The 27484-nt window shown below is 45.9% G+C and overlaps 2 protein-coding genes across 3 annotated transcripts; one reads left to right on the top strand and one right to left on the bottom strand.

Moving 5' to 3' along the window:
* Positions 1 to 217: 217 nt before the first annotated feature.
* Positions 218 to 14632, top strand: LOC128331547 (ADP-ribosylhydrolase ARH1-like). 2 transcript variants are annotated; one of them, XM_053265106.1, is made up of 8 exons: positions 218 to 593; positions 3366 to 3595; positions 6425 to 6523; positions 7799 to 7904; positions 7987 to 8066; positions 12118 to 12301; positions 14024 to 14238; positions 14355 to 14632. In XM_053265106.1, the coding sequence occupies exons 1-8, from the start codon at positions 583 to 585 to the stop codon at positions 14516 to 14518; spliced, it is 1089 nt and encodes a 362-aa protein (XP_053121081.1). In that variant the 5' UTR covers positions 218 to 582; the 3' UTR covers positions 14519 to 14632. The 2 variants fall into 2 exon arrangements, with proteins under 2 accessions (XP_053121081.1, XP_053121082.1); XM_053265107.1 differs by lacking the exons at positions 218 to 593; positions 3366 to 3595; positions 6425 to 6523; positions 7799 to 7904; positions 7987 to 8066 and adding an exon at positions 10881 to 11384.
* A 347-nt stretch (positions 14633 to 14979) lies between these two features.
* On the bottom strand, positions 14980 to 26065 carry LOC128331548 (dynein assembly factor with WDR repeat domains 1-like). Its single transcript, XM_053265108.1, has 11 exons — positions 26023 to 26065; positions 25272 to 25407; positions 25088 to 25172; positions 24640 to 24775; positions 22644 to 22833; positions 22402 to 22510; positions 20829 to 20860; positions 19890 to 19989; positions 19172 to 19237; positions 16715 to 16807; positions 14980 to 15989 (listed from the first exon to the last, which is right to left on the bottom strand). The coding sequence occupies exons 2-11, from the start codon at positions 25385 to 25387 to the stop codon at positions 15867 to 15869; spliced, it is 1050 nt and encodes a 349-aa protein (XP_053121083.1). The 5' UTR covers positions 25388 to 25407; positions 26023 to 26065; the 3' UTR covers positions 14980 to 15866.
* Between the last annotated feature and the right edge of the window lie 1419 nt (positions 26066 to 27484).

Below are 27484 nucleotides of genomic sequence, written 5' to 3' on the forward strand. Positions count from 1 at the left end.
AATTTAAGCCCTATTTATCCCAGCTGGGTTTCAGCTGTTGCCAAAGAGGCATTCCCAAAACCCCCACTTAATTCCCGAAGCCGACGCCTATTTAGAACTGAAGCCTCCCTCCCCTTTTCATCTCAAATAATGTGTGTCGAGTGGCTATAAAAAGAAACGGGTAGCAGGCAGTGCCAAGAAATACTCTGCCTATGTTCAGAAGCACTCTACGTTTCACAGCCTATATATCCTGAGGGTTGGAATTCTGCCTGGGCGCGTTCATCATCTTACCAAATCAAGCCGCGGGGGACGGACTCTTGGGCGGTTGTTAAAGGCACAAATCTTGTTTTTTTGCTGCCTTTCCTTGTTCCTCCTAAGCCAGCAGAAATATTGAGGGTCAGCCTGAGAGGGGCTTTCACTTTAAGAACCGCCCCCCCCCCCCGCCCTTGGACCTTGGCTGGGGTACAGCTTGCTTTCGAAGGCGCTGAGGCAGCAGAAGCAAGCAGCGAGTGGGAAAGGAGGAGGGCCAGACGAGGTCGGATTAAGGCTCTGCGGAGGGAAGGGACGGGACAGAAGACGCGCAACAAGCCCTGGGCCACCACCATGGAAGGCGTGTAAGCAGCTGGTCGTCCTCCCCCACGGCTCATTTATTTAACAAGCAACTAGGGCGTCCCCTCCCCCTTATGTTTTCCTTGCTTTTTGCAACTCGCCTGGCCTCTCTACCCCTTAAAAGCGGGGGGGGGAGGAGTTGGGGAGAGTTGTAGGCGTGGCCGTAATACATCGAATACACGTGTGCCACCAAATAATTCTGCAGCTGACGTCGTATATATGAACTCTCTTCTGCTGCTCTTTAGAGTTACAGACTAGTAGAAAGACGACTTGTCTTAGATTCTGTTACCGTAATGGACGTAACACAGAAGCATCTCGCAGCGTTAAGAATGGAATGGGCGTGCCATGGGAGATCAGCAAGAGGGTCAGAAAGACAGAGGGGTAGTAGAGCTCCCCCACCCCACCCCCGCCCCGTTTTCCTGGTAAAGCTCTTGTGACAAGTAAAAGTTCAAAAGGCGCAGCTTTCTCCAGAAGGAGATGGCATAGGGCTGCCCTATGGAAAAAAAGAAGGCAGGGCTCTACTTTTAATAGATGCACAGAAGAGGGAATTTTAGCAGGTGCTACTTTTCTCCCTTGCCTGTGCCATCTTCAGAGCCTCATCCATGGAAGAAGAGAAGTAAAAGGGCAGAAGTGACCATTTTGCTAATGGAACAGAGCAGCACCTGTTTAAAGTACTGATTCTCAAACGTGGGTCCCCAGCCCCACTGACCTAAGTCTGGGAATGATGAGAGTTGTAGTCCAACAACATTTGGTGCAGGGGTGTAACAAGGCTGGAGTGGGCCCAGAGACAAAATGTTAAAACGGGCCCCTTGCTGATGCGCACACACACTTCACAATATATAGTCATGTGACTTGCCTCATGTGACTTGCCTCTGGGGGGGGCCTTGAGGCGTGGGGGCCCCCAGGCAGTCGCCTCCCCTTGCCTAATGATAGTTATGCCCCTGATTTGGTGACCCTAGTTTGAGAGCCCCTGAATCACTGGGCTAACGGAATTAGGAATATGTGCCACCAGGTCTAAAACGGCTTACATCTGCCCAAGACTGTGATTTCCATGTGGGGACTGTTCCGTTGTCTTGATAACCTACTTTCATAACCTGAACCCCAAAACCAGTTTACATAGGGATTTTCAGTGAACTGGAATGGAACTCAAACCTAAAATCTCTTGGTTCTCTTGAACTTGAGCAGGAATCAAACTACTACACACACAAGTGATAACCAGTTAAAAATAATTGGTCCAACAAGCAGACATTCAGCTTTGAACTGTATGAGTAATGCTTTGTGTTCCTGTTTTTTTATCCTGTTGTATGCATTTTGTAAGTAAAATGTTTTTAAAATTCAAAAATAAACTGTATATAATGCATTTTCTCCAGTGAAATAGTTATCACTGTGTTCATTTTATTACATTGCAAGCGAAAGACTGATACTATTCCATGTAACTGTATCTAAACCATTCAGTGTGACTAAACCAGGGGTGCCTTCAGCTCCCGTCAGCCCTGGCTACTGACCACTGTGACTGGGGATGACAGAAGTTGTAGGCCGACAACTGCTGGAGGAGGGTTGCAGTTTGATACCCCTGGTCTACGACTGTGAATATTTGTATCCTGCTTTTCAACAGAAGTTCCCAAAATGGCTTACAGAAATAAATACAAACAAAGAAATAAAATTAAAAAGTAGTCTAAAAGAACTTCTGAACCAATTTTTATAACTTTGTGTCTGAACTAGAACTGAACTAGAGAGTAGTTTGATTCCCTGCCAGTGTCTCGGGAGCAAGGGATCACAGTTTGCCAATATTAAACCACTATATTGCATTGTTGGGAAACTGCAGTGGTTTTCCTTCTAAAGGGAGACAGCAGCATGGAATTGCTGAAGATGAAATTGCTGAACTAGAATGTATCCACAAGTTTAATTGTATTTATTTAGGACTTGGTTGCAACCAAAGTTTCCTCTTCCACTATGGGTGTTAAATTGGCACAGTAAAGTTAGGAAGATAGTGTTAGTGCCAATTCCTGTTGTTATTTATGAAGGGTCACTGTGTGCTTATCTTGTATATGTTTAAGCTTTGCAAAGATAGATCACAGAGCATTCTTCTTGCATTTCAGGGCTTTTTGAGCTTCCAACGTTTCCCCCCTTGTACTGTATATCCATGTATATTCAATTGAGGATAACATTCATCAGATGCAGGACTAGATTCTAGGCCACAAAAGCTTATACCTTAATAGATCTGTTTGTCTTTAACATGCCACAAGACTTTTTGTTCTGCTATAACAGACTTAACATGGCTTCCGCTCTGGAATCTTTCCCCAGTAAATGCAGTTATCATAGGTGCTGATGGCTGTAGAGATGGCAACTTGGCTGGTCAGCAGTGGTGGCTCAAGGTCTTTGTGTGCCCCAGGCAGTGTGCTAAATGCCGCTCTCTTGGTGTGCACCCTTCTCCCCCTCTTTTACAAAGCAAGGGGCAGAAGGCCATCTGGCCACCTCACTGGTGCCCCAATACTCTGCTGCCTGAGGCAACCATTTCACTTTGCCTTATGGAAGGACTGCCCTGCTGATCAGGCCTTCTGGTGATTTGGGGAAAGGGCTTCAGTGTGCTGCATAGCTCCCCGCTGGCCACATGCCTTGAATAAGCTGAATACATTATGCAAGATACACAAATAGATACCACTAAGTTAAAGTACTTAATTTCAGCAGGTTGCAGAATTATTTTATTGACACACATCTGTTTCCCCCCATAAAGCAAACACATTATATGCCTCTCAGTTTATACTTTCCCTCTGCAGCCCCCAGACTCCCCCCAAGGAAGCCTATCGTGCGGCGATGGTGCTCTCTGGTGCAGGGGATGCCCTTGGATATCGCAACCAGCTCTGGGAGTACTGCACCTCAGGGCCCCAGATCCACCAAGAGCTCCAAGAAATGGGGGGGCTCAGCAAAGTTCGTGCGGCTCTTCCTGATTGGCCTGTCAGTGATGACACTGTGCTGCACCTGGCAACGGCTGAGGCTCTGGCCACAGGTGAGTAGCAGGAAAGGCCTAGCCATTATGGATATGCTTCCCACTGACACTTGGGGAATAACCTGTCTCTTTCACAGCAGAACAAGGTAGTGAGATGGACTGAACTACTTCACACTGTAGAGGGGGGGGTGTCACATTTCTGAATGCTCCTCTATGTTAATAAGTCCCTACAAGCAGACAACTAGCACAGCAGGCAAATGGCTGGGTGGGGAGCCTTTTTCCCTGAGCAGCTACTTTTCTGCTTGCAAGGTGTTATGTGGAGAAGTCGTCAAGAGTGGTATGGCCTGCCTGTAGTCTAGAAATACTCCATTCTACCACTTCATTTTGCTGCATCCAGCAGCTCAATATGGGCCTGGTTTATACTTGCAGCAGAACAAGGTAGAAGAGGCTTGAAGTAGTAGAATGGGACATACCATGTCACTGAACAGAGAGGTCACATTTTTCATTGTTCACCTATGGAAAAGTTACCTGCTGCAAGTAGAAAATTAGCACAGCAGCAAACAGTCTGGGATAGAACCTGCTTTTGTCTAAAGAGCAATTAAAATGATATCGCCCACCAGCAGTCGGAAGAGATTAAGTCCCCTCTACCTCTTCAAAATTCTTCTATAATATTCACATTTTGCTATATAGAAGGACCTTGGTATCTGCGGGAATTCCATTCTGAGCTAGTGCTGCGGATTCCGAAACTGTGAATACTGAGGCATTAAGTCAATGGGATAGCAGGGGTTAGGTTCCAAAGGGCATGGGAAATTGCAAAAAATAAACACAAAAAACTCCAAATAAAGTGCTCTGCTGTGTGCCACAGGTCCCCAGCATTCAGCAATGCCCCCCAAATGTCTCAATTCTGCCATTTTTTGGGTGGAAAGTTGCAATTTTTAAACAGTTTGTTCTTTGGAAATGAGCCACAATATGGCTCCGGTTCTCATAATGGCAGCCTGGAATGACCTCAGAGGTCATTTCTGGCCACCCCCAATACGTGGATTTTAACCCTTTAAAAACCCGGTTTCCCTCTCATATAGCAAGTTGGGGTGCCATTCACCCGACCATGGATACGCAAATCCAGGGATGCCAGATCTGCAAATAACAGGGTCCTACTGTATGTGTAACTCCATTCTTGTAGTAGCCACATTAAGTATCCCTAGCCTTGTTTTGGTGTTCACTGAATGCCTGAGCAGGGCTCCTGTTCCCACTTAATGGAAGAGTGTTGGGACAACCTTGTTACCGGGGATACTCTGCTTTGGTTGGGGAAGTCTGGTTTTATTTTATTTTTAATTGTAGAAGGCATGTGCTTGAGACCTGGAGTGGCTGAGCCTTCAAATTGGAAACATGGTTTAAAATTGCTGTCTAATCCAGTATTGCAGTCTAAAATTGCAGTCCAATCCAGTATTGGTAAGCAAGGCTGCACTGATGACATAAAGAACATAAGAACAGTGTTGCTGGATCAGGTCCAAGGTCCATCCAGTCCAGCATTCTGTTTCACACAGTGGCCTACCAGATGCTTCTGGAAGCACACAAGCAATAGCTGAGGGCATGCCCTCTCTCCTGCTGTTTCTCCCCTGCAATTGGTATTTAGAGGCATCTTGCCTCTGAGGCTGGAGGTGGCCTATAGCCACTGGACTAGTAGCCATTGATAGACCTGTCCTCCATGAATTTGTCTAAGCTGCTTTTAAAGCCATCCAAACTAGTGGCCATCACCACATCCCATGGCAGATAATTCCATATAATTATACGCTGTGTGGAAAAGTACTTCCTTTTGTTGGTCCTAAAATTCCCAGCCTTCCGTTTTATGGAATGGCCCCTGGCTCTAGTGTTGTGAAAGGGAGGAAAATTTATTTCCGTCCACTCTCTCTCCTCCATGCATTATTTTATACACCTCTATCATGTCTCCCCTGACATTTGTGGCAGTAGCATAGCCACCATTTTGTAGTAGTGGCTGCTGAGGCAAAAATTTCTATTTCCTAACCAGGGACTTTTATACACAGCAGGCTTTACCATGAGTTTACTGGGAGGCTTTACTGCAAACTCATTGTCACCCCAAAACGATGCAAATAGTGGATTTTTTTTACCTTGGATATAAATCGGGCGACACTCTAACGTGCAGTGAAAAACCTGAATGTGTGTGAACTGCTCCTCGATAACTTGCAGGCACTTTGGGCTAGATCTGGCCGATATGTGAACACACCTCCTCCATTCAGAAGAGATGTGAGTTAAAGGACTTTAGAAGCCCTGTGTGGAAAAACTTCCAGTGGTGATCTGATTGCTAGGAAATAATAGTTTCCTGACAGTGCTAAGGTGCATTCAAGTCAATTCTGTTCAATTCGTCTTCAGTTCATCAAGTTTCATTGAAAGGGGCAGGTCATGAGCCCTCCAGTAATGGTCAAAACTGAAAGCAAACCTGCTGTTTACGTACTTGGCCATTTCCACCATGGAACATCCACCTATGGCTCAGGCTCAGTGGATATGTTTTAGAAGTGGGTATATAAATTAAGATATGCAATGTAAAATTTGCAGATGTTGCGAATATGGAAAGGGGCAGGCAACAATCCTAGCTAAAGAGAAACATTGATGGGTTTGGCAAGGCTGGTCTGATGGTGACATAGATTGAGGTCCTGCTTTAGGTGGCATGTTTGGGAAACAATGTAGGAGAGGGTAAATTTTGGGCACATTTTGTCTAAAAATGTACTCCTTCAGGGGTCCTAATCCTGTATGTGTTAATGCAGTGGGCAGGGGTAAACAAACAAACAAACAAATAATTATATTAAAATTTGAGGGGCTAGAGCAGGCTTTAAAGGAAACCATTTTTATTTGTGTTCCCTGTACCTCGTTCAGGGAAGGATGGTGAACCACTATTCCAGGATCTGGCCAAACGTTATGTGGAAGCCATGAATGATATGGAGGGCCGGAAGCCAGGGCCCACGAGCATTCTGGGTAATGTACATCAAGAGCTTCCTTGTATAATTTACAGAAATCCAATTCTGCTAAAAAAAACCCCAAAAAAACTCTTTGATGTTTGGCTAGGGCTTTTTGTGTTTTTTTTTAAATGAAGGAAATGTTAAAATATTGATTTTGGTAATAATAGTAATAATAACAGTACATAAACTTTATTTGTTAGCCTCCCCATGACAGATTGTTCTCTGGGCAAGCTCAGATAAACACTGTTGTGATCAGGAAAGGGTGATTTCCACCTCTCCTTGTCAAGGAGGTGTTTCTTTTCCAAGTTTCTTTTCTGTTACTGCCGCCATACTTAATGCAAAGGAATACACAATAGTTGCTACTACTTTTCTCCTTGGGAATTGAAAATGATGAAGAAGAATGGTAGCCCCTGCCCGCTTTAGTCACTGTGGGAGTGTTCCCTGCATAGCTGGGCTTCTGTCCTATTCCCTGTTGTCTCAAGAATAGTAAAATGATAATGAGCATTTCATTGCATTTTTCCAAAGCACTTCATGTATGTTTCCTCAACAGTCCTTAAAACAGCCCTGTCTTTATATCCTCTTACTTATTAACAATCTTCTTATCTCCATATTGCAAACAAAGGGTTGAAGCTGAGACTCGGTGACTGGCTAGAAGCCAAGTCTGAGTTTGTGGCTGAGGTAATATTGAACTAGGGCATCCTGGCTTGCAGCCTACACTTTTTAACCACTAGCCTCACACTAGCACTACACTGAGGGCCCAACTCAGTGAGATGCTCAGTTGCATGTACTGTGTCTCCAACCTCTATTTAAATTTTATAAAATGCAACCAATGTGGCTGAATGAATGGGGTGTGGGTGGATGAAATAACTTCTTAACCTCTTTCTCACTGGTGAGTTTTCTGCTAAAATTGCCCCTCCTGGTGGATTTTCCCATGTGGGAGGCGGTGGGGGGGTGAGAAGGGACTTGAGGGAAGGGCTGGTTTAAAGTAGAAAAATCAGCAGAGGGGAAAAGGAGAAGAGGTTGGGGCTGCAACTTTTAGCAGAACAATAATCAGAGGGGAAAGCAATTAAGTAGAAAGGTGGTTTTTAGTGGGGAAACCACTGGAATGGGGGGAAATTGTTATGAAGTCCCTTTCCCTCCTTCCTTGCATGAATCTTCTGTTTTAGATGGCAGTCTCTCCACGGCCGCATTATAAAATGTGGGGTGGGGGGGATTCGAGGCCGAACTACACACAACCTGGCATCCTATGTAGCTTGGCTTTTAGACATCTCTCTTTGTCTCCTGTCTGCAGGAACATCCCAGTTGCATCCAGGAGAGCCAAATGGATACCGCATTCCCTTCAATCCCAATGCGACAGGCTGTGGTGCTGCCATGCGGTCCATGTGCATTGGGCTTAGGTAACATGGTGCACGGTGGGGATGAGATAAGCTTCAGGCCAAGAGCAACTCTCTATTGACTCCTGGCTAACATCTTTTCCAGGTATCCACGTCCCTCAGATCTGACTGCCTTGGTTCAAGTTAGCGTAGAAAGTGGAAGGATGACGCATCATCACCCCACAGGTATGTGGGACAGCACCCCCATAATAGGATGCCTTCCAAGGACAAAATAACTGAAGGGAAAGATGGGGGAGCTTTGTCCAGGACAGTGAAGCTGTTGTGTATGTGTGTGAGAGAGTGAGTGAGAGATTTATTTGGCTTAGGGAAGGGGTGACTAACCTGGGACTCTCCAGCTGTTGTGGCTGGGGATGATGGGAGTTGTAGTCCAGCAAGAGCTGGAGAGCCTCTGGTTAGGCACCCCTGGCTTAGGGAGGTCTGAAGGTGAGGAAAGATGTAACACTTTAGCTTTTGTTCATAGTGAGTTCTTAACTGAAGTTCTTGACTTTGACATTTTCATACATATATGCTAGCAAATGAATGCTAGTTCAGACCTTGACAAATTTTCTTTGCATCTAGGAGCCAGCCCAAACATTTAGGAGTCAGACAGTGGACACTTGACAAAATTACCAGACTTAGTGATGGACATTGGAGTGGAGAGGGTAAACATGTTTTTCTTTCCCCCCTGTACAAGTAACATACTTGGAACAGAAACAGGGCTGTCTGGGACGAAAAAAGATTTTATTAAATAACTCTGTTGCTGAATATTCTAGTTAGGAGGACTACTATCAACACACTCATGAAGGAAGTGGGGCATAGGGGAGCAGACCTCATATTTTTTCATAACTTAAGTAAGTTCTATAAATACATATATTTGGAAAGTATACTACTTAAACATGCCTCCTTCAAAAAGCTAAAAAATATATACGGTACACCATAGGAAAAAAGAAAGAAATACATTTTCTGTTCATGGGGAAAGTGTTCACATCTTTATGTCTTGGGTTATCCCACTTATCTAATTCACTGCATGTACTCCAGACCTCCCAAGTGATGCTACAAATAGCAATGAATTATGTTAATGTTTGGAGATGGTCATCATCCCGCAAAATAGTAATAAACTCCCTGAGTCTACTTCTAAACTGTCACCCCAGATTTATAGACCTGGACTCATTTCAATTCCTGTCTAGCTGTCCATAGGCAAAAAGAATCCTGGTCACCTGTGCCAACCCACCCTTACACTTAAGCTCATTTGGGGGCGAGGGGGCAGATCCTTTCCATAAATACAAGATCTATCAGAGTGTTTAAGGACTGCACCATACTACCATTAATTGCTGGGGAAATTAAAAGCAAAAGTGGCTCAGGGCGGTTTACACACAGAGAAATAACAAATAAATAAGATGGATCTCTGTTCCCAAAGGGCTCATAGTCTAAAAAGTAACATAAAACAGCCACCAGCAACAGCCCCTGGAGGGATGCTGTGCTGCGGGTGGATAGGGCCAGTTACTCTCCCCCTGCTAAATAAAGAGAATCACCACCTTAAAAGGTGCCTCTTTGCCAAGTTAGCAGGGGTTAATGGATGCAGAGTGCCAAACTGACCTAGGTAGGAAGCCAAATCTCCCTATCTCTGAAAGCCTAAGGTATATAGTGGCACCTGCCACATATCTAATGTGGCTAGAGACCCCTAACCACAGAAGACCCTTCACCCTGGCTCACTGCAGTGCCCTCCCTTCGGCTGTATTGGGTAGAAGATACAAGAAGATCTGTGCCCCTGCGACATTGGGCAAGTTGAAACCACTGAGCACATCCTCTTACACTGCCCATTTTATAGAGACATCCTAAATACCTTCATTCCCCCGCTACTTACAAGGTTGCCAGACTGCTCAAGCCAGTTCAGCGTCTCCCTACTACTCTCCAACTGCAACCCTATTATAACACACAATGTTGCCAAGTTCTGCGCAGCAGCGTGCAAGATTCACCGGGATCTGACTGCCATCAAGAATGAATTAAGCCCAACATAGTCCATACCTGCACTGTTGTCTCTCCTACCCAGTTATACAGTTCTCATTTTATCATATTTTAATCAAATTTTAATTCTAATCTTAACTTTTTATAACTTCTCATAGATTTTAGTTTTATGCTCACTTAGCCTTTTTGCATTTTATCATATTTTATATTTTATCATGTTTTTAAAAATATGTTTTATATTTTTATTTTACCATGTTTTAATTAATTTTATGACATTGTATGGTTCTTAGTTCAATCTTTACAGTTAATCTTTTCTTCAAGCACAGACTGTTTTTAATGCCACTGTTTTTATGCTTTAACTGATGCTGGTCAAAGACTGAAATAATGATTGATTGATTGATTGATTATGTCTTGGGTTCAGCAAAAGAATTATTGTTTAAGTGTAGGTAAACAAGAACCCCCCATACCCCTTTTTCCTCCCCACTTCACCCTCGGGGCATGCTCTGAGGCCTGCAGCCTCTACCACCATTTCTGCTACTGCTGTTCTAGCTCTGTGCACCACACGACCCATTGGTGCTTTCCTGGAAACAAATAGTGGGAGTTGTCATGAGAGTATCATGGGTTTAGACTGCATGCAAGTAGAAAGATGTGTATTGTTTTGTGGGTCTAGCCACAAGACTCTATAGTTGTCTAGAGTTTTTAGTTTATATGTCATAGGATTACCTAGGAGTGCACCTGATTTTGTGAGCTCTCACCCCATCCAGTTGGCAGCTCTGCTCCATTGTTCAGTTTAGATTCCCATCCTTATAGCTAGGAGGGGGAATTTTGTTTTTTGTAAACAACTTTCATTGTTAGCGGAAGCACAGATCTATCACCCAAGGAAGTATCAGCCAGCACCCACAATCTTCATCAAGCATCTACCATGCCTGTAATCTTCACTTTGAACTGCAAAACCCCACAAGCGGAGGCTCTTGAGAATGTAAGTCACTTGCATGCTTGGAAGTTAAAGCAAGTCTTAAAAACCAGCTGGGAATTGATCCTTTATTCGAGTGAGTGCTTGCTTGGTATCCCAGGATAGCTATGATAAAGTGCAGGGCTTGGGGCATGGCAGTACAGATGGTCAGGCCACCAGCAAGTAAGCGAGCCTGTATGCCGGCACCAGTGAGTCAGAGTGTGGAAAGCTGGAACAGCAGCAGTGGCAGATGTCAGAGTATGCTCTGGGAGGGGGAGGCGGGAAGAAAAAAGGTGTTGTGCTCCCCCCCCCATGGTGGGCTGGGGGGAGAAACGCACAGCCCAGAACCTCCTCCTGTCCACAGAGCAGCAACAGCAAGCCTGGATGTTTGAACAGCCAGCCTCCTTACCCTTTCTTGGCCAGCATCCTCCTACTCCAAAGTTGCGCCAATCAGTATGTCCTGCTCCCACCCTGCAAAAAGGAAGGGGGCCTGCTTGCCTACATGATGAAGCTGGAGGAGAAGGAAGGCATGCCCAGGAGGACTTTGAAAGGGAAAAGAGGAGGCAGGAAAGGGAGTGTAACAGCAGGTAGGCAATCGTGGGCTCAGACCCAGGGGCAAAATTACTATGAAGCTCTCATTGAGCTAGTTTGCTCCAGGTGCCATGGTTATATTTCTAGGCACCATGGTGCCCTGGCATCTGGGATTTATTGAGCCTTGAGCTAGTTCCCTTGTCAGTCTTACCACTCCCATCATGCCTCAGGCTTCAGATGAGCTACTGGCCAGCTTTCCCCCAAAGCAGCTTATTTATGTTTATTGCTGTATACCTTTAAAGTTTTTCAACATCATTCAGCACACACACAAAATGTGTGTGTGTGTGTTCGGGGGAAGTGTTTAAAATGGTTGCAAAATTGTTCTGGGGACTGAGAATGGTAGATGGGTTGGTGATATCACAGGCGCTAGGCAATTGGTATCTTCCATAGTCGGCTTTTTTCCCCCTGATTCAAACTGAAACACACAAAGCTTAACTTTCAAAGCTTACCCAGGAACAGTAAAATATATGTTTGAACTGAACATGAGGGTGCTTTTTAACTGTTCTTAAAATGTTAATCTGCTTTCACACTTTTTTCAGATACCTACCAAAGCCATGGCACTCACTGGCAGCCTTGGGCAGGTCTCTTTAACTCAGGGATGTTGTGAAGCTAAAATGGGAGTCTTGCACATATGCTGCATGGAGCTTCTTAGAGAAAGCACAGGAAACAAATGTGAAAATAGCAGGTCAGGCCTGAAGGATGCTAATTTTTTCACCTCCTCTGTTGCAGGATACTTGGGTGCCCTGGCCGCTGCCTTATTCACTGCTTATGCCGTACAACGTCTCCCCCTTGAGCGCTGGGGGTCAGGATTGCTCAAGACCGTGCCCGTCGCCCTAGAGTATGTCCAGGCTACTGCAGTTGAGAGTGACTCCAATGTAAGTGCCTGGGCCTATTTCCAGGAGAAATGGGAATGGTGAGTATTTTGTGGGGAGTGATAGAGAAGAGGGATAGTATGGTGGATAGAGGGTTGGGTTTAGAGCAGGGAGACCCAAGTTCAAATCCTTGTTCAGCCATGAAACTTACTGGGTGACTCTAGGCCAGTCACTGATCTCTCACCCTAACCTACCTCACAGGGTTGCTGTGAGGAGAAACATAAGCAAGTACACCATTCTGGGCTTCTTAGAGGAAGAATGGGATATAAATGTAAAAAATAAATAAAACTAGGATTATCAACATTTTAGGATAGTACAATTCTAAAGCCATCTGTAGGGCTGCTTAAGGGTCCACCATCAAGGGTCTACCTCCTTCAGGGTCCACCTCCTTCATCAAGAGGACTAGGAACTTGTTTTTCAGGGGCGTAGCAAGATTGGAGTGGCCTTGAATCAAAACATGAAGGCTATCACTTTCTTCTTCAGAGAGGTGTGAGGGAGAGAGCAAAGAGCAAGCTGTCACTCAACCAGTGGTCCCCCGGCCCAGTTCAATTATAGCTATGCCCCTGTTGCTTATCTCAATAAATGTCTGACGTTCTCAGACAGATTCTATGCAAAACTGAGATCTGGTGCAGTGCAGTAGTTAGTGTGTTGGAGTAGGTCTTGGGAACATGAATTCAAATCTCCACTAAACTATGAGGCTTACTAAGTGGTTTGGCCTAGCCACTCTCTCAGCCTTACCTGCCTTAGGGTAGTTGTGAGGGTAAATGGCTGCAGGGATGGCTATTATATCCCCTGAGCTGCTTGGAGGAGGGGTAGGTTAAAAAGGTAGCAAGTAGATAATTACAGAACAGCAGCCAGGACTGCGATTACGCAACCATAGAAATAATGACATATTGTCAGTTCTAGATGGACATGATCTAGAATGCTTGCTTATTAGAAGAAGGGCAGTCAACTTGAGGATGAAAAATCCAGGGAAATTCACAAATTGGCTTGCCAGACTTGGTGTTTATATTCTCATTGTTCTAAATTTTTGACTTGATACCATTTTTTAATGGACATCGTTGATTCAAGGCTTTTAACAAAACAGGAAAATGTAAATTTTGGCAGGTTAATGATTCAGCATGATTTCCTTAAAAACAACACCTAATGGTTTTTTGTATTTTTTAAAAAGCAAAACAAAACTGAAAAATTGCAGCATTGAAAAATTGTAATTGGATTTATAGACTATTTGCTCATTTTTGTGGGGGGAAATAATTTCAGCTCCATTTGGGATATATAATATATATGCAGTAGGTTATAGCGCATGCACACACACAGTATCTATCTATCTATCTATCTATCTATCTATCTATCTATCTATCTATCTATCTATCTATCTATCTATCTATCTATCGGCATAAGCCCTGTTCAGACATTATGTTGTATGTGCATTCAGGTGTCTATACACAAGTACATATTTTTGCGTGAATGACTATACCAGTGTTCATTTTAAAAGTGAACCTGGGTGCAGCCCACCTCAAATGCAGGATACAGATAGGAAGTGTACTATTCTATGTGCATTGAACATAACATGTGAATACCATTCACACATTATGAATGGTATCTGTACTTATACTTCCTATACACATGTACAGATCCGTATTTGTGTACATTGTACACAGACCATATGTGTGTTGAACATGATGTGTGAATAGGGCTACAGTGAGGAGGTGTTGATGACTTTCAGGTTTTTCAATTCATGTCTCCCTCCCCGCCCCATTTAGGTACCTTTCGGATCGGGGTCTTGCTGATGGCCGGGGTCCTGCCCGATTTCCTCCTGCCTATAGTCCTGCCGAGCGTGATGTCATCTACAAAACCTTCAGCCTAGATGGGTGGGCTGGGCGGAGTGGTCACGATGCCCCCATGATTGCCTACAATGCCCTGCTGAGTGCAGGGGACAGCTGGGAAAAGCTCTGTAGCCACGCCATGTTCCACGGTGGTGAGTCAGGAGGCAGACCCAGCAATAGCAAATGGGGACCCTGTATAAGCAAAACACTCTACGCTAGCCAGATCTCACTTTTCTCCATGTGAGTTTCTCTTCCCTCTACTCTTTAGGAGACAGCGACTCCACTGGGGTGATTGCTGCATGCTGTTGGGGAATCGCTCATGGATTCAGCGGGGTCCCAGAGGGAAACCACATGGAGCTTGAGTACCGAGACAGGATGGTGACTGCTGCCGATCAGCTCTATGACCTTGCTTGGGGTCAGAGGCCTGTTTGAGGAACTGCTCCCCTTTCTAGCATCCCTGGCTCCTGGAAGAGGGTCTGAGGATGATTTGCATGGTGCTGAAATCTGCTGTTTGTAGAATAAACTGAAGCCACATTTGCAATTGTTTATGTGTCTTGGAGTAGCTGGCTGGAAATGGGACTGAAATTCTGAAAAGAAATTTGCTCTGGCATAATTTTGTGTTGCCCTGGGAAACCTCCCTGATCCCAAAGGTGTAAAGGAGAGCTGTGATTACTTAGTGGTGAAGGAAATTCACTCTGCACATGCCCAGAGAGCACTTTCTTCTTATTATTACTTCATATATACCATGGCTAAGCCCTGTCACCAGAGGCAGGTTCTGACACTAAACCCTGGACTCTTTTAGAGAACTCGGGAGTCATAGCTCCCCTCTGCCCCATGTCCATATGGCCAAATCCCGTTCATCTCCCAAAGAACCCAGGAGTCCTGGACACAGATAGAGGCCCAGCCAAGATGGTTTAATTTGGCACCAAGGCAGTGTTTCAGGGTAGCCAAGCTGGGATGTGGGGAACAGAGAGAGAGAGAGAGAGAGGTACTTGCTGCCTTAACCCCCGGCAGGTATGACAAATTCATGCAGCGATACACTTGATTGGAAGGCAGTTCTGGCCTCCAGAGGGCGATGGAATTGGCCATTCATATTAGTTTGTCATGATTCTCCACAGCAGAGGAGTATGGGAAGTGATTCAAATCCCAGAGCATTCTGGGAACAGTGCCAGTCAAGTTAGGACACACTGCCATGGCAACAGACAATGAAAATGTAGGTTTGGAGCCACATGGCATAGTAGGGTTGGCCACAACTGCATTAGAGCATTATGGGAAGGTAACTGCAGCCTAGGGGTGTAATGGGGCTGCCAATATCCCCTCCCAGCAAATGATAATCTGCCATTGTCCATGGGCAAAGAGAATGCTGGAATAATCATCTCTGCGTTGGCACTGGATCAAAATGGAGAGGTGTCCATAGATGCAAAGCATGATGGGAAGGTTTCAGGCATAACGGTGTGCATCGCAAGCAGAAGACCATGATGAGAGGCTAATAATGTTAGCAGAACATGGTGGGATTGGCCACATCTAGTCTGGTATCAGTCTCTAGTGGCAGAGCATGATGCAAAAGTGTCCACAGAAGCAGATAGTTCCGAGATGACATTAGACACGTCACCATGTCCTTATGTAGCAGACCATGATGGAATTTTGATAGAAGCCAAGGTTGAGAAAGCCACACCTGGTTGATGAGAATCATCAAAAGCAGAGCATGATTGGAAGGTGTTGATGGCAGCACTTGGCAGCGGTAAGAGTCCTATACTGAGACGCCATCTGAAGGGAAAGTTCAAGGCCGTGCTGGAGTCTGTGCAAGATAAAGGTTGGTGCTGGAAGTGGCAGATAGGATTCCACGGGCATTGATGTGGGTACTGTAGACTCCCCCAGGCAGGTCATTCAGTGCCCCTGTGCTCTGGCAGGAAAGGAAAAGAAAACAGAGTCTCACAGAAGTAGAAGACTGCAATTTCATGGCACCCCACTTTCCTCAACCCCACACCAGCTTAAAAACCAGTGCCCTTTATCCTGTCAGTAGAAACACAGGAAGCTGACTTATACTGAGTCAGACCATTGGTCTGTATAGCTCAGTAATTGTCTACACTGACTGGCAGCAGCTCTCCACAGCTTCAGGCAGGAGACACTAGGGACTGAACTTAGGACTTTCGGCATGCAAAGCAGAAGCTCTACCACTGAACTACAGACCTGTCATTAAGCCATGCAACCTAAGAACACACAAACCCTACTGAATTTGTGGCCCATGACAAATGACCCATAAACGTGCATCTATTGCACAAAACCCCTTAATTGTTCAGGAAGGACCCCCTTTATTAGTGGTCCACTAATGTTGATGCGACCTGTGAACTGCAGACCGGCCATGGAGTCATTAGCCTGAAGCTTTATGTTCTGCCCTTTCTCTTCCCTACATATATGAAACAGCCTTATACAGAGTTGGATTATTCTCTGATTGGAAGCAATTCACAGAGTCTTAAGTCAGATACTCTTTCTTAACATGGCTATCTACAAACCCTTTTAACTAATGATGCCAAGAAATAAATCCTGGGACCTTCTGCACACAAAGCAGATGCTCAACCACTGAACTGTGTTTCATTCCTTCGAGCAGCCTCCATTAAACAACCCTACCATGAGGATTCGCCTGTCGATGAGCCGACATGTGTTGTTCCGACTCCCGCCGGCTACAATGTGGTCCAAGCCAAGGAAGTGGCAAGTGTAAATCTAGGGAACGAGGAGGAGAATTGTGCAGTTAGATGGAACTAAAAAGGGAATCACATCATCTTGTACAGCAAGGAAGGTAAGAACAGCCCTGCTGGATCAGGCCCAAGGCCCATCCAGTACCAGTCTAGCATCCTGTTTCATGTGGTGTGTGTGTGTGTGTGGCAATGTTGCTCTAAAATGTCCAGCCAGTAGGTGGCACAAACATTTGCACAAACAGTGATCCTCATTGGAGGCAGAGTCCCTCCCTTCTTCCTGCCTGTCCTTCTTGTTGAACTTGTCTCTTCCTGTTTCTCAATAAAGTAGTCTTAACCTATAATGAGCCTTTTGGAAGGGCGGTATAAAAGTTTTAATAATAAATAAATAAATTAAATTAAATTAAATTAATGAGTCACCTTAAGTGGCACAGCGGGGAAATGTTTGACTAACAAGCAGAAGGTTGCCAGTTCGAATACCTGCTGGTATGTTTCCCAGACTATGGGAAACACCTATATTGGGCAGCAGCAATATAAGAAGATGCTGATGAAAGGCATCATCTCATACTGCGTGGGTGGAGGCAATGGTAACCCCCTCCTGTATTCTGCCAAAGAAAACTACAGGGCTCTGTGGGTGCCACCAGGCGCGGAGCCAGACCACCAGCGACCTGTGTCTGGCTTCCGCCAGCAGCTGACATCAGACGCGGGGGCTAGCCACAGCCCCGCGTCTGACATCAGATACTTGGGGCGTGGTCTGGCTCCCGAACAGAGCCATGCGGCTCCGTTTGGGAGTTTGAGTCTGGCCGGCGCTGCATTTGCAGTGCGGCCAGGAGCGACCACTTAACTTCTGAACGGGGGCTGTGTGGCCCCCACTTGGGAGCTAAACCAGCATCCCCCGCGTCTGACGTCAGGTGCTGGGAGGGTGTCGGGGCGGCAAGGCGCAGCCCCTGATTGGCGGTGGCCCAGGTTCTTTGAACCTGTTCACCAAATGGTGGCTGCGCCCCTGGACTGCACACTTTACCTTTTAGCCTATAATGGCTGCCTTCCTCTGAGCTCTCATGACACAGTGGCCTACAAGATGCCTCCGAGAAGCCCATGAGGACATGCCCTCTCTCTTGCTGTTGCTCCCCTGCAACTGGTATTTACGGGCATCTTGCCTCCGAAGCTGGAGGTGGCCTATAGCCCCCAGAGTAGTAGCCATTGATAGACCCGGCCTCCTTGAATTTGTCTAAGCCCCTTTTAAAGCTATCCAAGCTAGTGGCCAGCACAACCTCTCACGGCAGATAATTCCATAGATTAATTATGTGCTGTGTGAAAAGGTAGTTCCTTTTCTTGGTCCTAAATTTCCTGGCAATCAGTTTAATGGGATAACTCCCGGAAGTTTTCTACAACAGGCTTTTAGCCCTCAGCTCTGGCATGGAGTGGACGTGTTTACATATTGAGCAGATTTACCCCGAAGTCCTTGTGAACTATCGGGAAGCACTTCACACGATTCAGGTTTTTCACTACTTGTTAGAGTGCAACCCGATTTATACCTGAGGTTAAAAAATCCACTTTTTGCATCAGGTTTTTTGGATAGTGTTGAGTTTGTAGTAAGCCTCACAGAAAACTTGTGGTAAAGCCTGCTGAGTGGAGAACTCCCTGGTTTTAGTGTTGTGAGAGAGGGAGAGGGAGAAATCTCTCTATCCACTTTCTCTACTCCATGCATAATTTTATAAACCTCTATCATGTCTCCTTGAGTCCTTAGAGGGGCTAAGATGGGGAGACCCGAGTTCAAATTCTCATTCAGCCTTCAAACTCACTGGGTGACCCTGGGTCAGTGACATCTCCCAGCCTAACCCACCTCACCAGCTTGTTGTGAGGATAAATATAACCAGGTACACTGTTCAGGGCTCCTCACAGGAACAGCAGGATATATGTAAAAATAAAGACCAGACCTCCACAGACAAACCTATATAATATAAACCAGGGTTTCTTAACCTTGGGCCCCCAGATGTTGTTGGACTACAACTCCCAGAATCCTCAGCCACAAAGGCCACGTCTGGGGATTCTGGGAGTTATAGTCCAACCACATCTGGGGGCCCAAGGTTAAGAAACCTTGCTATAAACAAGTGAGTTTCCAGAGCAGTTTATGAAAGTGAGCCAAACTGCATGCAAGGAGGGGAAGGTGGGGTGATAGGGAGAGAGAAGCAAAGCTGCTTGGGTAGAAGCAAGGAGCAGCATTGATTTTGGAGAGGGGGATCTAAAAGTGGTAGGGGAAGAAGATAGGAATGGGATTCCCTACGCCTCTATCTAGTACATTTTAGGTCATTTTCTCTGTGTGAGGGGGTGGTATGGCAGGTGCATGGATCAGAGGCTGTATAAAGGCAAGAGTCAAAAAAGTGTCTTCAACCTGTGATTGACCCCGGAAGTCTTCTGGGATGTCTATAAGCTTGGCTCCAGTTTCAGCGTCCCATATCTGCATTAGGGAAGAACATGATTTTATTTATTGTATTTCTATGTTATGGGTTTTTAAAAAATACACAATAATAGTAGCAGATATGCTGCCTCATAGGAATGCCTCTCTTTTTTATTTTCCACTTACATTATGTAACAAGCACATATAAAGATGTAGGTCTATAAGGCTTTCACATCCACAGAAAACTAAACCCTGTAGCATAATCCCTGCAGTGTCTTATGTGGCTGATTACACACACCCACACACCACTTTTCAACAGTTTACATAAGCAAAGAAGATGGCCCTCTAACCCCAAAGGCATCACAATCTTAAAAGAAAAGAAAAAAAGAGGTGGACACCACCAGTCAATGGAGGGATGCTTTGCTAGGGTGGAATAGGTTCAGTTGTTCTCCCCTTGTTCAGTATAATAACTGTTTTGAAAGGCGTCTCTTTGCCCAGTTAACAGGGGTTGAAACTGAAATAAGGAGCACAGAGCAATACACTTAGACTTCCAAAAAGTTGACGGTCCCTTGCTCCCCACTCCATTCTTCTAACCTACTAGCCCAGATATCCTTCCTGAGTGCTGGAAACCCAAGCAAGCCTGCTTCCTTGTTCTCCAAAATACTCCAGAAATCCTTCTATGCAGCTTGGCAACTCCTTTTCCAGCTCTCACCTCTAAGGTGTTACTTCGCCTCCAGGAGCCTGTAAGAACCTGTGCCCCAGTTTTGTCGATAGAGATAGCATCACCGCAGATGTGGGGTCCAGAGAGACGCCTGCAAGAATGGTAGAGAGCATCAGGGAGGAGGTGAGAGCAAAGAAGGAGCCAGTAGACAAGGGGGCCCTGAAGGGTTATTAAGGGTTCCGGGGAGCAAAAAGCAGAAAGGAAGGTGGAACATAGGAAGCTGCCTTCTACGGAGTCCAATCATTGGTCCATCTAGTTCAGTACTGTACTGTCCACTGGCTGGCAGAGGCTCTCCAAGGTTTTCAAGCAGGAGTCTCTCTGAACTCTACTTAGAGATGCCAGGAGGTTTTACAGACAGGGCCCTCCCCCCAATCCACTCCTGATTGGAGTGTGCCAGTGTCAGGAACCAGGACAGACAGGGCTTTGTTTTTCTCCGAAGGGAGGCTGTTATGTTCGGAGGGGTAGGTGGGTAAAAAAATCTACTCCGGGGCTTCTGCTTTCTCCGAAGGTGTTGATGGAGGTTGATGGAGGTGCTGATGGCTATGCAAAGGAGGTACTGATGGCTATGAGAATGGTCCATCTAATCCCTCGAATTAAAATGCCTCCAATTGGCTGCAAAACAGATTCGCTCTTCAGATACCCCGAGGCACAGAGCCATGTGTGAAAAACCTCCAGGGAGTGAAACTGGGACTTCCTGTATGTAAGCAAGCAGATGGTTTTCCACTGAACTATGGCCCCCTGCTCTAAAGGGAATATCATACAGTGCTCACATGTAGTCATTCATCCACATGCAAACTAAAGTGCACCCTGTCCCTGCTCAGCAAAGGGAACAATTCACGCTCATTACCACAAGACCAGCTCTGGAGAGATGACCATGGGAAGAGAAGGGAGAGTAAAAGGGGAGATAAGTGAGAGGATGTGCAAGCATACCTTAGGGAATGTTTTGACTGCATTGTCCAAAACTGGGGGGACAAAAGTCAGAGAAGTGAAGTTAGATGGTCTCTTCTCTTCAACACTCACCTGGTTAAAAAAGGCCCTTTGTCTAGCTGTCAAGGAGGGATGAAGCACAGTGGCTTTTAAACTTCTTGCCCTCAGGAAACCTAGTCAGTATCCCTGAGGGCAGGAAGGCCCATGCACTGCAAAGAATTCTGGATACATTCTAGGGTACACACACAGTTCATGCAAGGTGAAGAGCCCCCTGCTAGATTAGACCAAAGGACCATCATTTCCAGCATCCTGTTTCCCATCGTGGCCAACCAAATGCTTCCAGGAAGCCCACAAACAGGGCCTGAAGACAGCAGCCCACTTTGCTGTTCCCCCTGCCCCAGCTACTGGTATTTCAGAGGATAAATATGGAGGTTACACATAGTCATCATGACTAACAGCCGACAAAAGAGCTCTCCTCCAGAAACTGTCTAATCCGCTTTCAAATCCATCTAAGCGAGTGGCCATCATCACGACCCAGGGCAGCAAATCCCATACATTAATTATGCATTATGGAAAGAGGTATCTTCTTTTGTCTGCCTTGAATCTCCTGCCAAACAGTTTCATTGGATGACTCCCAAGTTCTAGTGGAGAGGGGAGGGGAAGTGTTCTTCTCTCCGCTTCTTTTACACCAGGGTTGCACAGCTTCAGCCCTTCTGCAGGTGTTGGACTACAACTCCCATCATCCCTGACTATTGGCCACTGTGGTTACAGATAATGGGAGTTGTAGTACAAAAACGGCTGGCAGCCTGAAGTTGTGCAGCCCTGTTCTACGGCATGCATAATTTCATAAACCTTTATCATAATTCCCTTGTTGGGCTTTGCCTTTCCCCCAAACATACTGAGAGTACACCCCAGAATGCAGGATTTGAGGGCCACTTAGGCAAGGCACTGTCAGTCTTTTCATGAGGCAAAGTGAAGGCATTGCCTCAGGTGGAGGATTATTGGGATGCCACCAGGGTGGCAAGATGCCCCATGCTGCTGCCGGCTTCAGAGCAGGTTTTGGGGACCAATTGGATCCCCCAAATAGGAGCTTTGCAAGGAGCGCCTCTCCTCACACTCCTTGCAAAGTCTGCAAGAAGCATGAAGAGAGAAGAGGAAGCTACTGGCAACCTTCCTCCTCCCTGCTGCCCCACTTTCAGAGCTTGAAAGAGTCGCTTTTAAAAGGGGGGTGTTCCCCAGCAGGGGCACAGGGCATGGCAGCATTTGGCATCTCACCTCTGGTGCTGCAATATTTTGGGCTCCTCAGGGACAGCGGGCCCTTTTCCCCTGAAAGAGGTGGGAACTGAGAATTATCTCCTGTTGCCTTTGCCCTTTCTGAGTGCCCTGTACAAATTGAAGACAACAGCACTCCTGGACCATTTATTGGACGTAGGATGCCAGCAGACATCCGAGCCAGACCTGCCAATCTCCATCTCTCCAATCCGCAGAATGACTTGGCTCCACCAACGCCCATTTTTGCCCCAGCCAGTCTCCACTTCAGCCCTACCTCCCATGTCACAAACACTAGCCCCAGCACCTGTACAGTGTTGTCCCATCCTCCAGAGACAAAACGGTCATCATTTTCAGGGAAGAAGGTCAGGGCATAGACCCGGGACATGTGCCCATCCATCACATTTGTGGAATCACTGGGGGAAGAAGGGCGTTGCTGCTTAGAGGACCAATAGCCAGACATAGCATATTCTGCTAAATTCAGCGCAAAATGCTTTCTGCTCCCACCACCACTAGAACCATCTTCTTCAGATACTCTCACAAGCTTACCTTGGCTCAAAAATTCCCAGTTTATCCCAGGTCTGAGCATCGTACATGTAAATCCCAGGTCCCGATCCACCTGTGATGAACTTGGAGCCAGAGGGGTTAAAGCAGCAAATCATTGTCTGGCGGTCCTCCTTCATGGTCCGCACACATGTGTGGGAAGGGACATGCCATAGCTTCACCATCCCACCAGAATCTGTGAAGGGAGGAGATGTCAGAAGTTATTATTTTCGGATACATTTTATTTAGGAGAACAAAATCCTCAAGCACATTTTCGTAACTTGAATTAGTGTACGCAAAACCCAATTCAACTTGAGTTTCGTTCAACAGCATTCAGCATGAAGGACCCTGCTGGATATAGGTGTGGGGAAACAAATGAACACTGAATTTGGCAAGAATGCTTCATCATGTTCAGGGCTGTTCGCATTCCATGCTAAAAAATAAATACCTACAGTTAAACATACCAAATTCTGCAGCAAGAAATGCTAAATTCTGAGATCTGTATAAAATATACAAATTTGCATACCATGATCTTTTTTGTATATCTGATTCTGCAATTTTTTTTGCTTTGCATAATTTTATTCACATATTGCCAATCATTCCCAACCACTGAAAACCATACTCAGCCACCTCTTTGGCTGCTAAGGTTTTAGCAGGCACACATGCTTTCAAGCATATGTTTGCAGCCAAAAGGGCTAGAAACTTCTTGGAAGGAAGGAAGGAAGGAAGGAAGGAAGGAAGGAAGGAAGGAAGGAAGGAATTAATTAATTATTGGGAAGTCGGAGTCTGTGTCCACTACTATCTTCTATACTTTTTTCTTTGCTTCTGTAGAATTGCAAATATATATAGCCTTGACATTTATGTTATTTATTTGCTTTTCCATCAGATGTACAACATAAAAACATACAAGCACAGACAATGTTGAGATGAAATATGCCACCAACATTTACAATAAATTAAAATATTCAAACATGTAATTCAGAACAGAGTCATAATATCTTGTTATGTAATGACAATGTTATGTTATGTTATGTTATGTTATGGCTCTCTTATAAGAGCCAGCGTGGTATAGCGGTTAGAGTGCTGGATTAGGACCAGGGAGACCCAAGTTCAAATCCCCATTCAGCCATAATACTTGCTGGGTGACTCTGGGCCAGTCACTTCTCTCTCAGCCTAACCTACTTCACAGGGTTGCTGTGAGGAGAAACATAAATATGTAGTACACCGCTCTGGGCTCCTTAGATGAAGAGCGGGATATAAAATGTAAATAATAAATAATAATAATAATAATCACTACTCTTCATGCATTACATACTTGCTGAAATTAGTTATTGGGCAAAGTTACCAGTTTAATCATTTCCTTACTTTTTTCTTTACTACTCAGATTTTTTAAAGGAATAGTTGCCTTCCGGTTTCTTGTAAACCCAACTTTAACTGCTGTTAGTGAACAAAAGTAGGCCGCTGGCCCAGGTTTCTGGAAGAGAGGAGAGCTGGTCTTGTGGTAGCAAGCATGACTTGCCCCCTTAGCTAAGCAGGGTCTGCCCTGGTTGCATATGAAAGGGAGACTAGAAGTGTGAGTACTATAAGATATTCCCCTCAGGGGATGGAGCAGAAGGTTTCAAGTTCCCTCCCTGGTAGCATCTCCAAGATAGGTCTGAGAGAGATTCCTGCCTACAACCTTGGAGAAGCTGCTGCCAGTCTGTGAAGACAATACTGAGCTAGATAGACCAATGATCTGACTTAGTACAGTATATGGCAGCTTCCTATGTTCATAAGACACAGATTACGAACTACACAATAATGCTTTGAAATCAAACTTTAAAACAAATTTTTGGAATGCTAGAAATTTGGTATTTTTTTCAGCTCCAGCACAGACTAAGAGTGATAAGAAGATGCAGGTCAAAGGTCAGCAAAGAAGACTCAATGTGGGGAAGAACATCTAGTTAACTTAGGTACAGGGGGGCAAAGATCATGGTCAGTGTATAGGGAAGGCTTCACTCACAGGTGACAAGTAAGACGTCTGCATTGTGGGCTGGCCCACGAGGCAAAAAGCGCATAGAGGTGGTAGGCAACCCCAGTTTCCTGGTATCGTTATCAGCGAGTACATGATGAAGGGATCCATCACTGACAGAAAAAACCTTGAGCAGAAGAGAGAGGCATGTCAAGCGTATGAGAGGATGGGCAAGTCACAAGAAATGGCGGAGTGAACTGCACCATTAAATAAATTAAGCCGTGACACAAAAACTGCTGAGATGTTTGAACAGCTAGAGATACATTACCGTGGACAATGCCATTAAACACAAAGTGGAGCCCTCCAGTCACCAAGAAGCCTCAAAATGTTCCTGGAACCAAGCTGGTTAGATCTCAGGAACAACAGTGAGGTCAGAGAAGGTGCTTTGGAAAGGTGTCTTTTTTCAAGGTGGTGTATGACCACCTCCCACAAAACTGACCTTAATGGTGCCATCGCATGCTCCTGCACAGACCCGTGTCCCGTCATTATTGAATTGGCAGCAAAGAAGCTGATCTCCACAATCTCTGTAGGGGGAGAAGAAGAAAAAACACACAAGTAGTCTTGGTAAGCTTTGCAGGGAGAGGGATACTTCACACCCTTGTCCTTGTCCTCCGGTTACCTACATCGTGTGTAGTAGCCGAAGGTCACCGGAGATGGAAGGGCTGGCTGTAACGGTCGCTTGCTGGGTGGTGCTTGGGCCTGCTGTGGTCACATGGCCCCGGCGTGCGGCAGGCTGCATGGCCGGGGGTGGGGGCAGGTCTTAAAGGGGGTAAAAGATGAAGTTAGAGGTGTTATGACACTCCCATCTTCTGAACCTATTTTCTGTTCCCATTATGTAGTTGCTCTCAGTGGTTCCCCCAACTCCCCATGCCCTTTCTCCTAATGCAGATTCTTAATTCCCACCAGCAACCCTCTAGCTATGCAAATTATTTCCTGCCCCACCATGCCCCTGCCCCATATTCCCAGCACCCCCAAACCCTGCTGCCCCTCATCCCAGCACCAGCCTCTCTCTCTCTTCCTCTCTCTCGTTCTCTCTGGTTCTTCACTAGCTCCTAGCAACCAATGAGGAAGAAGGAAGAAACCATCTGGTTACCATGGCAGCTGCGAAGGGAGGCCAAAGGTTCTCAAGGGCTTAAGAGAACTGTGTCCCACAATCCCAGTGACCGCTACACCCCATATTCTTGTCCCCCATGACAATTCCCTGAGGAGCTGGAGAATGCAGAGAAAACAAGGGGGCCCTTGTCTGGGTCCAGCCCCCTTCAGCTGCTCTCCCTCCATCCCCCAATGTATCTTTCTAGGCCCCAGATATGGCATGATGCATTCCATGATTTCCATGAGGCACTCATGGCTTTGGTTTAGATTATAGATGGCAACCTTCTGCAGCCTCCACAGTCAGGTTCTTTTCTCGAGGGCCATCTGCAGGGGTGGCCCAAGAAGTGGTTTTATTTTATTTTATTTTATTTTATTTTATTTTATTTTATTTTATTTTATTTTATTTAGAATGTCTTGTATACCACGTTCTCCAAAATAAAATAAAAAATTAAAGGGCAAAAGCCTGGTGAAAAAGGTAGGTCTTGAGAAGGGCTTTAAAAGCCACTAAGGAGAGGGCTGAACGAATCTGGCGGGGAAGGGTGTTCCAAAGAAGAGGGGTGGCTACAGAGAAGGCCCTCCTATGGGCCCAGGCACCACGCACTACACCAGGGCCCGGGACACTAAGGAGGGCCAACTGAGAAGACCTCACAGGATGGGATGCAACTGGCCGAGAGAGGTGATCCCAGAGATATGCAGGTGCTAAGCCCTTAAGGGTTTTGTAGGTGAGAACCAGCACTTTAAATTGGACCCGGAAGCGAATGGGCAACCAATGCAGCGACCACAAAAGAGGTGTAACACTATCAAATTTATGGCCACCCATAAGGAGGTGGGCCACTGCATTCTAGACTAGTTGAAGCTTCCAAATCGTTTTCAAAGGCAACCCTAGGTAGAGCGCATTAAGGTAATCCAAGCAAGAGGTAACAAAGGTATGAGTTACTGTTGCCAAGGCCTGCTGGTCGAGAAAAGGTTGTAACTGTCTGGCGAACCAGCCAAAGCTGTCCAAAGGCACCCTTGGCCACGGCCTCCACCTGCTGTTCAAGCAGGGGCCGCGAGTCCAGAAGGACCCCCAGATCACAAACTGTCTCTTTCAAGGGAAGCACAACCCTGTCAAGAGATAAACTCACACATGGCAATTGACCAGGGCGCTTTCCAGACTAGATCCTACAACGGGGTCAGGACGTATCTCAGAAGTGTGCTTCCACACTTCCTGTGTCGTGACACCGCAGTCCCTACGGGGACAGCCAGGTACCGTTCACATTTCCAGTGTCTTGTTGCGAATTTAATCGCTGTAATATAGAGCTAGGACTTTGTATATCTGGCATGAAATAGTTGCTGTTTTTTCAGGTTGTTAGTTGCTGCAGGGCTGCTCCCCCTGCTGTTTACGGCCCGAATGCAACTTGCCAGAACAGAGGCATTTTGCTGCTGATAAGCAGCTAGTCTGGAAAGCGCCCTGATCACTAACTGAACAAGAGCACCTTGGTCTTGGATTAAGCCTGAGCTTGTTTTGGCCCACCCAGGTCCTGACAGCCTCTAGGCACAGAGCCAGCACATGAACGGCATCATTTATCATCTATCCCCTGCTAACTGGGCAAAGAGGCACCTTTTACCGTGGTGATTCTCTTTATTTAGCAGGGGGAGAGTAACTGGCCCCATCCACCCCCAGCACAGTACTTCCAGTGACTGTTGCTGGTGTGTGTCTTATGTTTCTTTTTAGAATGTGAGCCCTTTGGGGACAGGGAGCCAT

Source organism: Hemicordylus capensis, chromosome 6 (assembly GCF_027244095.1).
Source record: "Hemicordylus capensis ecotype Gifberg chromosome 6, rHemCap1.1.pri, whole genome shotgun sequence".
NCBI classification, from domain to species: Eukaryota; Metazoa; Chordata; class Lepidosauria; order Squamata; family Cordylidae; genus Hemicordylus; species Hemicordylus capensis.

What these genes read in the sequence shown, in the direction of transcription:
- LOC128331547 (XM_053265106.1), top strand. An exon ending in GACGCATCATCACCCCACAG is followed by an intron (nt 8,067 to 12,117) that starts GTATGTGGGACA and finishes CCTCTGTTGCAG; the next exon opens with GATACTTGGGTGCCCTGGCC. An exon ending in TTCCAGGAGAAATGGGAATG is followed by an intron (nt 12,302 to 14,023) that starts GTGAGTATTTTG and finishes CGCCCCATTTAG; the next exon opens with GTACCTTTCGGATCGGGGTC.
- LOC128331548 (XM_053265108.1), bottom strand. Translation starts at nt 25,387, where the DNA reads ATGCAGCCTGCCGCACGCCGGGGCCATGTGACCACAGCAGGCCCAAGC. An exon ending in CTTCGGCTACTACACACGAT is followed by an intron (nt 25,173 to 25,271) that starts GTAGGTAACCGG and finishes CTCCCCCTACAG; the next exon opens with AGATTGTGGAGATCAGCTTC. An exon ending in TCGACAGGCGAATCCTCATG is followed by an intron (nt 15,990 to 16,714) that starts GTAGGGTTGTTT and finishes CTTTCCTGCCAG; the next exon opens with AGCACAGGGGCACTGAATGA.